Source organism: Salvia splendens, chromosome 2 (genome assembly GCF_004379255.2).
Source record: "Salvia splendens isolate huo1 chromosome 2, SspV2, whole genome shotgun sequence".
Classification (NCBI taxonomy): domain Eukaryota; kingdom Viridiplantae; phylum Streptophyta; class Magnoliopsida; order Lamiales; family Lamiaceae; genus Salvia; species Salvia splendens.
The window spans coordinates 15194096-15205789 of NC_056033.1; the positions used below are offsets into that span (position 1 = coordinate 15194096).

At 31.5% G+C, this 11694-nt stretch overlaps 1 protein-coding gene across 1 annotated transcript; it reads right to left on the bottom strand.

Annotated features, from left to right (window-relative positions):
• On the bottom strand, positions 1 to 2727 carry LOC121774477 (eukaryotic translation initiation factor 3 subunit F-like). Its single transcript, XM_042171347.1, has 6 exons — positions 2684 to 2727; positions 2516 to 2590; positions 1741 to 1967; positions 922 to 1043; positions 720 to 833; positions 1 to 255 (listed from the first exon to the last, which is right to left on the bottom strand). The coding sequence occupies exons 1-6, from the start codon at positions 2725 to 2727 to the stop codon at positions 166 to 168; spliced, it is 672 nt and encodes a 223-aa protein (XP_042027281.1). The 3' UTR covers positions 1 to 165.
• Positions 2728 to 11694: the final 8967 nt, after the last annotated feature.

Genomic DNA, 11694 nt, shown 5'->3' on the forward strand with positions numbered 1-11694 from the left:
ATGATTAGTTATAGCAGAGAGATGCTCAAATCCAGATCATACACAAAAATTTCCCTTGTAAAAGAGAGCACAGCACAAACAAAGGTCATACATCTTGGAAAGGAAAAAACTACTACATCAACAGAGCTACTCTCATGGTGTCTCAAAAAACATAATGAATATCCATCAAAGGATCTGGGCAGCAGTATTCAGCTTTTCTGCTAAGCTAAGTTGTGTTCTCGTAATGCTAGACAAATAAAGCAACAGAAGTTGGTCCTGCAAGAAGATGAAAACATGGTTTAAGATCAATTGCATAACAGAAGAACACCTCCAACCACTATGACTTTGAATTTCAATAGCTCATTACCCAGAGGAAACTAGAGACTCTACTAAACAACTAAAAAAATAACTAACGGTACATTTAACGAATAAAAACTTCAATAGCTCGTGACCTTCCCCACTCTCTTCCATTGTACATGTCTCAAGATTTTCTATAAATAAACTTTAAAATACTTATTGGAAAATGCAGGTTTAGTTAAAGCAAGGAAGAAGGAAGAAGCATTGGAATTGTCTTTTAGCTTATGACTGTTCAGACAATGTAAAGAAAGGAGAAAGAGAAATAATAAATTTAATTATGTTTAATTTGAAATAATGGACAACCCAAAAAAAGAATGCAAACATCTAATTAACTTCTGAGTAATTAAAGCATCAGCAGCCATACAGCAGATAGAATTTCATACCTGCAGACTGTCATTCACTAGCTTATCAAAAGCATTTGGAGATAGTTTGGGAAGAGCTGCTACCGTATCAGATAAAAATCTTCCAATTTTATTATCAGGGGCGCGGCATCCTTCCTGAAACAATAAAAAATTACAGGTTTAAATCACAAACAAGGACAGGAAGGAAGAGATTCAGACAAAAAAATAAAAACAGCTTCCTTACCACGACACTATCCACATATTTGTACACATCGTCAATTAGAGCAAGCAACCGTTCCGTGGTTGCTTCCATTCCCTCGAGATCATTTGGAAGCTTGTGAACAATTTTTGGCTTAAGTACATCAACTGTGCAAAGAAATCCAGATATGATTTTGAACAACTGTATATTTTGGGTGGTTTGGTCCTCAGTTTTTTTGTCAAGTTCATTGTGATTCTTGTTGGTTGGACATCCAAACTTTTAGATAGAAATTTTTTATTCAAGTAACAAATAGTAAATCAAAACCAAAGAATGAGCTGGAAGTGCAACTAATTATAGGAACAACAGTAAATTTCACAGGTACTCCAAAGGTATAGAAACAGCTCAGTCCTGACTCTGAAGAGTAACTTAAACCTCAAATTTAATCAAAAAGAATATGAAAGATGAATATCAATTAGGTAAATAAACAGAAATATTTAAAAAAACATGCTAAAAAACCCTATTAAGCAGTGAAGGCTGTAAACCAGACAGAGTTCAGAGTAAAAACTTGGTGATTCAAAATACGTAAAGTAGTAGCTGACTCGGCCCCATCCCCAACTTGCCCAGTGCACAACACACAACCTATAATGTCAAATTGTCAATCATTTACCAACACAATGTTATTTGCTAATTAGAAGGTTAATGCACTGATATAACCTTGAGTCTCCACATAGCCACTAATGTAAATCACACATCCAGGGATTTAATTAAATTATGAATGATAGACAACTAGTTCATTTATTCAACAATTAAACAGCCTGCAAAGAGAAAATCTCAATACAATCATAAGTTCAGGTTGATACTTACACCCAATCTGTTCCGCCTCAACCATGCATAGGTCCAGTGCAATTTCTTGAAATTGTGCAGCAAGTTGTTGGTCTCCAAGAGACAGACCAACAGAGACAAAAGCCTTAATTGAAGCATTACCAGTTCTAAATTCAGTATCAAGAGTCAAATGAATAGGATTGTTAACTTCTCTAGAGTAGAACTCATGGATCAAAGCACTGCCACCAATGACTCCGCCAGTTGAAAACCTATCCGCACAAGCATGATCAATTTAAAAACTACGAAATTATAGTATAAGTGAGATCATACAAGTCATGCATTCTTCATTTTCATTTTGATATAAGACATAATGAAAACAGAATTTTATAAATTAACAAAATCTAACTATAATAACTCGAAAACTTCATTTTCCATTACTCAAAAATACATAAAGGCATAAATCAGCAGAACATATTTTCACAAGCTTATTTTCTATCTACCTTGCTCCTTTACATTATTTAAAGTAATCAATACCCGACATTACTACGAATATGAAATCACAATGCTTACAAAAAATACACTCGTTTCCAAATTGACAAGATAATATCAATCACAAAATACATACTGCGCCCAAACTATAATTTACGGCCCAATACTACTCAAATAAAATCAACATACATACTATGGGCGGGATAATTACACCATACATACAAAATGTTTCACCATTGTTTAAAATTAGTACAAAATTTTTAAGTTGACATATATCATACAAAAAGTTTAACTAATGTTCCAAACTAATACACTCTGTCTAAATTACTTAACACCGTTAGTTTTATTTGCTAAATCAAGAATTATATCTGCAATATGAAAATCTCCATTCAATAATGATAACCTACATTCAATATGAAGACCTCAATACACTAATAACAAAGAACACAGGATAAAGTGTTTCTTTTAACTCTTCTCTCACAAATCTCATACACACCTGTCACCATGGAGAAGAAACAGAGCTAACGCCGCCGGCCACATTGATGTGCAGTTTGTTGGTTTTTGAAGCATTATTAGTTATATAGAGAAATTTCGTGAAGTGGAGAAGATAATAAGTGGAGGTAAGGATGTTTTGGTGGCGATGGACGACATCGATGAGAGCTTCGAGGGCCGAGGCGCTCTGTGTTGGATGGAGAAAATCCTGAAACCGGGGGAAAATTGGACGACGGTGGTGACGCTTGCACATACGGAGGCGCTGCCTCGTTACACCTCCCCCGCGGTCTGCATAATAGTAATTGAAAATCGATGCAATGGTGGAGTCTTCGAGCAAAAAAGCACAAGAGAATAATGGTGCAAGACACAAAGAAAGTTCAGTATGTAGGTTTTGATTTTAATGTAGGTGGATTCATCTGAATAAACTGAAAATGGTCTTTGATTGGTGTATAGTTGAAAGCTAAAACAATAATTTTGGATGGGGAATTCTAAAGAGAGAATTATGTGTTGATGTATGTATCTCCATTTGTGTTCTTTGCATGAAGTTTGTCATATTGAATTTATTGAGTACATCTTTTCATATCGTAGGCATAATTATGATTTAGTAAAGAAAACTAATGGTGCTAAGTGATTTAGACAAAATGTATTATAGGCATAATTCTCATTTAGCAAATAAAACTAACGGTGTTAAGTAATTTAGACGGAGTGTATTAGTTTGGAACATTAGTTAAACTTTTTGTATGATATATGTCAACTTAAAACTTTTTGTACTAATTTTAAACAATGGCGAAACATTTTGTATGTATAGTATAATTATCCCACTATGGGCAATAATCATTGGAAATAAAGCTAACACAATGTTCCGTGTGTAACTAAAATTAGGGAAGCAAAATGAAATCACCTCCCTTTCCCTTTTGATTCATTATCCCTCTATCCTTGAGAATATGCACTCTTTCCTTTTTAGTTCGTCCCATAAAAATATACACTTTCTAATTTTGGAAAGTCTTTTCTCTCTAATCAGGTGAGACTCATTCTCCACTAACAATACTTTATTTACTTTTTCATTCAACCTCTCTCTTACTTCACCAATTTTACATTAAAACTCGTGTCGACTCCATTCCGCGGTAGTTGAGTCGTTTCATTTTCTTCACTCGTTTTACAAAAATGATAATAAATACTCCCTCCGTACCTGAAAATTTTTCACCTATTTCCTTTTTCGTCCGTCTCTAAAAATTTGTCACCTTTCGCTTTTACCATTTTTTGTAGTGGACCATACATTCCACTAACACATTCACACTCACATTTTATTATAAAACTAATATATAAAAGTAGGAATCACATGCCACCAACTTTTTCAACCCATTTTCTGTTATATTTCTTAAAATTCGTGTCGGGTCAAATGGTGACGAATTATGAGGGACGGACAGAGTAGTTAAAATGGAAAGAAAGTAAAGTGATAGAATAAGGTAGATAAGAGTCTTTATCAAAATTATTCTCTCTCTTACTTTATTTTTCTCCATTTTAACTATTCATTAGTATCATTTTTCTAAAACGAGTGCAGAAAAAGAAATGGCTCAACTATCGCGGAATGGAGGGAGTATTATTTTATACACAAAGACTATTTAAAATAAAAAAATAAGAATAGACACTGATTTTAATGTGGAATTAAAAAAAAGTGATTGAAGTATTTTTAGTGGAAAAATGAAATAGAGAAACTTAACAAAAATGAGATGAATTAATTTTATGGGACGAACCAAAATGAAAAATTAGAGTATTTAACGTAACCAAATAAAACATAAGATTACATATGTGTATATGTGTTTAATCACAAATATACGACAACTGAACAATCCTATTATAATTAATTAGTATCACCACCCGTGCTATGCACTAGCCATATAATTTTTACTTACTTAAATACGAATTCAAAATAATAAAACATAAATAATAAATAATATCATTATACGTACACTTCAACAAAAAGAAATATATTTCTTACATCTAACTCTAGGTGCAGCATTTCCTATTCAATGCGAGATTTCATACATGTTTATTTTGTTGAATTTAGTGGATATGGAATAAAGTAAGATGGACAAAATGAAGAAAACTTGTATCAAAAAGAAAATTTCATTCATCCCATTAAATATACAACATTTGAGAATCGGAACGGATTTATATATAGTGTTGTTTTGTAAGTTAATGTAAAGAGAGTAAACTAAGAGAGATGAAAATTTTGAGATATTGATGCTTACTTTGTAAACGTTTCATTTTTAATGGAAAATTAAAAAAAAGAAAAACGTTATTTAATAGGACAAATAGAATATATATTAAATAGTTTGGGACAAAGGAGTAATAATTTTACCAAGATGTATTCTCTATTTGATTCGAAGAATTTATGAAGCGTCTAAGCCTTATTTTATATGGATTAAAATATTTATTGATATATTATACTTCATTTGTCCCAGTTAAGTTGAATTAAACTTTTGAGCACGAAAATTAAGAAAATTATATAAAAGAAAAGAGGAGAGAAGAATAAAATAGGAAAGACAAAGAGAGAGTAAAGTATGTGAATGAATAAAGTAAAAATAATTGCATGTTTTATTTTTTGTCTAAAAAGAAATAATTTAACTTAGTTGAAATATTTCAAAAAAGAATAAAACTCAATTTAATTGGACAGAAAAAGTAATGATATTTCCTCATGAGAATAAATATAAATTAAATATTCCATAAGAGTTCCAAAAACATCACAAAGAAACTATAGTAATGAAAAAGAATGTTGGAACAATCAAAAATGGGAAAATTGATCAATTACTTTAGAAGGTCCTTATTAGCATGACAAAAATAGTTCATGACTGAAATTTCCAAGAAAACTCGAAGCTAAAAATCTCAAACAGAATAGCCATTCAATAGTTTTTATAGTATATCTGTCTCCTAAGAATATGCATTTTTTTTTTTCTTTTTAGTCTGTCACACAAGAATATGTACTTTTTAAATATCTTTTTTCTCTAATTCTCTCTTATTTACTAATTTTGTATCAAAACTCGTGCCAAATGCATATTCTTTTGGGACGAAAAGAGTATTAATTACAAATAAAGAAAAGATGAGCAAACACCAAATTTAAGCATTTTTTTATTAGAACTCTTAAGCTAATACTCCCTCCGTCCCACAAAGATTGTCTCACTTTAATCGGACACGGCTTTTAAGAAATGTAATGAACAGTGGGTTGAAAAATTTAATGGAATGTAGGTCCTACTTTTATATATTAGTTTTATAATAAAATATAAATAGGAATGAGTTAGTGGAATATGAGGTCCACTACTAAAAATAGTAAAAAGTAAAATAGGACAAATTTTGTGGGACGGACGGAAATGAAAAAATGGACAATCTTTGTGGGACGGAGGGAGTAATATCCATCGTAGTAGTTGTTTCTTACATAAAACAAAATTGAAGTACCGATTAGTTAATTATAAACAAAAAAAGATGAGCAGACTCGAAGTAGCTATTCAATAATTCTTATATAAAAAACAAAACTGAAGTTTTGATATAGTAGTTAATTCAATTTTTGTTTTCCCAAGCTAGAAGTTTTGATTAAATTGTTGGTCTTCTTTATTTAGCTACAATTCTCATCATTGTATATACAAAATTGGGTATTTTTGTCATGTTCTATCATATGCAAAAAGTATATGACTTGCCTATTTTAATTATACTTTAGTTTTTACGTTATAAACCCTCATGTTAATTAAAGAATGAATAGGGGTGAGTAGGTACGGTATACCTTACCGAAACCATCATGCCGTATACCTTACCGTAAATTCTTTATCTGAAAAAATCATACCTTTACCTTATCAAAATTTTCGGTATACCGAACTTCGGTATACCTTATTTTCGGTATGACCAATTTCCATACCGATGTCGTACCTCATTTTCGATATACCGTACCAAAGTTCGGTATACCGTACGTTTGCGGTATACCATACTTTCAACATCAATGAAAATAAATAATTTAAGTTTTTAGAATATTATTTATATTTTATAATTAAAAATATATATTAAATATATTTTATTCATATTTATATTTATATTTCACAATAAAAATTATTATTTAAAAAAATATAAAATATATTTTATATATAATTATAATTATATTTTATGGTATATACCTTAATTTACGGTATATACCGAATTTCGGTATAAAGTGGTATACCGCGGTATATGAAAATTCATACTGTTACCTTACCTAAATCTTTCGGTAAGGTATTATACCGTACCAAAAATCACGGTATACCAAAAATTCGGTATTTTTGATATTTTTTCGGTATGATAAGGCCGGTATTTCGATATGTTTCCCCAGCCCTAAGAATGAACAATAAATACTTTTAACTAAAATTCAAAAAGAAAATACTTATGAATTTTTCTAACAAAAATATTATATTTTCATAATTTAAACAAATACTATTTTACATCATGTTTTGTCTCATTTTAACAAAAATATGAAAACAAGTTAAAAGAAGTTAAAAAGAACAAAATAAAAAAAATATAGTGAAAATATTGATAATTAAATTAAAATTTATTAAATCGAATTTGACATTTATAAAGAACATAATAATAAATTATATTTTAAAATTATTTGAAGATTAATTTAGCTACTACCGATTATATTTTTCCCATTTCCTTCAACTATTTAACGTTTTTTATCCATAAACAATTTATTATAAATTCTATTTTCATAAATATATTTAAATTATCCTTATGTTTTAAAAACTAATTAATTTATATCATTTTTATTTGGATTTCTCATATACATTGTATTTTATTTCATTTCTTTGAACTACTTAAATTTTGTAATTTCGATATAATTTGAAGCCTGTGATTTCAAATATTTACGTATAATGTATAGCACATGGAGAAATATGTAAATAAAGGTCAACACATGGTCATTTAATGTATAACACGTGGAGAAATATGCAAATATTTACGTATAATGTATAGCACATAGTAATACACTTGAAGAATGTGTCATAGATATAGGTGGACATCAAGTTCGTCGGCCTTCTATCATCGAATTACCTCTTGTATTATCATTTGATGCACTATAAAATATAAAAAAATAGCAATTATAAAATAATTATATAATATGAGTCTAAAATTTATAGTGGTTTATTATATAATTTCAATATACTATATCAATTTATTTGTTAGTTATACATAGATGCGTCACATGTTGAGTGTCATATGTTGCTATCACCGGACCATCTCTATTATGATATTTTTTAACGCACTACAAAAATAATTGTGAAATTAATGCTGAAATAATTCAGTAATTGAAATATTAAAAATATAGTGATTTATCAGATAATTTTATTTTTCATTATCTTATCAATTTTGCATCAAGAGCTACACATTAGAAGGTTGCATTCATCCATCATCGAATACACATATTATATTATTAATAATATTTATAGCAATGTCATACACTCCACATAATAACATTCAATAATTGTATAATTACATAAAATTATAATTTTAAAATTTTATCAGTATCTATTACTCTATATTCAAGCGAATTACACCACCACAGAGGAGATGTTAGTTGTGGTGTATTCCTTCGACAAATTTCACCCATACCTCATTGGAGCGAGAACTATTGTGTATACGGATCACGCCGTCATTCGCTACTTTTTTGCCAAGGTGGACGCCAAGCCTAGATTGATTCGCTAGGTTCTTCTGCTATAGGAATTCGACTTGGAAATCTAGGACAGAAAGGGGTGTGAGAATGTGGACCGACCACTTATCTAGATTGGAACGTTGTTTTAAAGGGGAGAATATGAAGAGGCCTATAAATGAGGAGTGTCCGAATGAGCATCTCTTCTATGCTCAAAGATCATCGCCATGGTTTGCAGATATTGTGAACTCTCTAGTAGCCAACGTGTTTCCAGATAGCTTCAACAAGCATCAAAAGAGGAAGTTCTTTCATGACATCAACTTCTATTTTTGGGATGAGCCGCTTCTGTTCAGAAGATGCGTAGACATGGTAATCAGAAGATGTATCCCCGATGAACAATGAAACTGTGATCAGAGAATGCCACTCAAGTCCTAGCGGATGGCATTTTGGATCTAACCAGACGGCAATGAAAGTGCTTCGATGCGGATTCTATTGACCAAGCATTTATGGAGACGGTCACAATTTCATTCTCCACTGCAATGAATGTCAAAGAACGGGGGGTGTCTGTAATATCCTAATCTTTTAGAAGTTTAGAGTTAGTAATTAGATTTTTAGTTAGAGGTTTTATGTGTATATGTTTTTATTAGGAATAAAAGAAATACATTAGGAAATAGAATTAATGAGAGAATTAGAAAAAGAAAAAGAGAAAGAAAAAGTTTTGAAAGTGACGAGTAAGTAGGAAAAAAACGTGTCTTGTGGAGAAAAAATTGGGAAGAAAATTAAGGAAAAGAAAATAGAAAAATAATAGTCATCCTCATCTTTCTCCTCTCTCTTTTTCGTTCTCCTTCTCTCCACGATACTTTCTTCCTCTCTGTAAATTTTGACAGCCTCTACTTCCTCCGTTCAACCACCAAGCCTCCACCGTGATAGCTCCGGTCACTCCTACACGGAATATGTAGCACACTCCACCAACCCCAAGTTCCAAGTTTCATTAGATGTTCTCAATTTCAGAATTTGTGTATTAAACTCACTTCCAAAATTGTTGAATTTAGAGGTTAGCTTCCTTCATAACCTCTTCAATCATGTTTCTAAGTATAGTAGTGATGTTAATTTGATGTGATTCTTTTTGTTTGGTCGAAAATTAGGGTTCATAGAATTGGGGATTTTGTTGTTTTGATGCTTTGGTTAATTTGGCTATTGAATTATGCAATTGGAAGTATGATATGATATTTAAGCATGAAAGTGATAGGAAAAATCTGTTTTTTTTGGTATTGCTATTGTTGGAGATGAATCATAATTGGATTAAAATCATGTAATCTTGGTGTTGAACATAAAGTGTTTGGAGAAATTAACCAATAACACACAAATAGAAATAGCTTGTTTGTAGGTTGTTCTGGTGCTGCTGTACTGATCAGTTTCGGCCACCTTAACATGCTATAATTTATGTTCTAAAATTTTTTATGCATACTATCAGGTCTTGGGAAGATGTCTGCAAAATTTCAGGGTATTTCATCAACGTTTGCTATTTTTTAAAAATTCATGGTAAACAGTCGCCAGAATCTGTCACAAACTGGCAGGCTGTAGTAAAACGTTCATAACTCCCTAATCCCTTGGAATTTTGAGGAAAACCTTTTTTGTAATTAAAATAGATACCTAGAGGTTTATATGAAGATGATGTAATGCAGTCAATATTTTCTAAAGCTTTAAAAGTTGAAAATAGAAGTTTTTATGCTAAAAGGGAGATAGATAGATGTAATATTTTGGCTTCCATATTTGTGCTTTAAGTGTTTATTTATAATTTGTATATGTGATTGTTTAAAAATTAGGTGAACCGAGCGCAAGCTCAAGCGGTAAGGGAAAAAGGGCACCTCCATGGTTGACTAAGCAAGTAATAGCGGTTTCTTTTGTGACGTGTACAGGTAGTGTACGCGTGTTCTAGAATTTAATTCCTTTAACTTCGATAAATATTACTACTTGTTTGTGTGATTTGTATGCTTATGCCATAGAACTTAAAAATAATTGTGTGGATTTTGTATACTTCAAGGTGAAGTGACAGAAACGGTGATATTGAAATTGTTGTTTGGTATTTCTTATGAGATGCAAAGTGATTTAAATAGTTATATGTGTTGAATAATGTGAAAGTTAATATGAAATAGTTGCGTTATGCCCCATTGCTTGAGTGAATCACAGGGTATAACACATGCTATAGGACAGCAGTACTGCACACATGTTGATCACTCGTCTTCTGGATAACCGAAGCGATGGTCTATATGATATATCGATGGTTGAAATGTACCCTATATGGGTAATATATGACAGTTGCCTTGCATAGGACATATGAAAGGTTACAGTGTCTGATACGGACTTACATGATAGATGCCCTCATCGGGATACAGATAGTGTCTGTGTACCCGTGTCCATCACTAAGCATAACTCGGGGCTCTATTTTTGAAATAATATGGTTGTGCTTTGAATTCTTTAAATAGTTATGTTTTCCTCAGGTAAAGTTATGTTGTATTGTGTTATATAATTCTGATTGATAGGTGATAGATGGTGATTATTGAAAGTATTACATGATTAATATGATTGTGATGTTGCACTGTTTGTAAACGATATAGGTGATTCCTTTAAATGATTCAAACTGTTATGAATGCTTATACTGGGTGACATTGTTTTGAACTTGTATATTGATGCCGACATAAATTGAATATGTGTTGTACGACATTCCAGTTAATAAAGTGTTTACTTGTGATAGTGATATAGATTGAAGTTTTAGAGGTTTTATTCTGGAATGCGATTACACTACGAGCTTTTCGAAGCTCACCCCCCTTTTCTTCTCCCTCTTGCAGAGTATAGAAGCGAGTGAACTCGCTAGTTGGCAGCAGCACGTGTCAAGTCACCATCTCCCTTTTTGCTGGTACAGTCGGAGTTTACACGTGGCATGCTTAGGTTATCTTTTGTTTGTAAATAGTTGGGTTACAAATGTAAGGTTATAACCTTCTTTTTGCTAGTGAAGTTATATATATCTATCGAAGCAGGTTAATTTTATTTTGTTATGTATAGTAGTAAATAGTTGTGTTGTCAGGTTAGTTACTTTTATGGTAGTGTTGCATGTTGAGTGTTTGCAAAAAGAGAAAAAAAAATAGGCAGGGTTTATTTATCGATCGTACCGAAAAGTAACGTCACTTATTTGGTTAAAACTAACCGAGTAAGGGGTGTTATATGTTTGGTATCAGAGCCCAGATTTAGGCGATTCTCGGGCTTTAGTTGAGTCTTTAGTATGTATAGAAGCATGCCACATAGGTTTGAAATGTTTGTAACTTGACACTGCTGCCATTTTAATCAGGATCGAG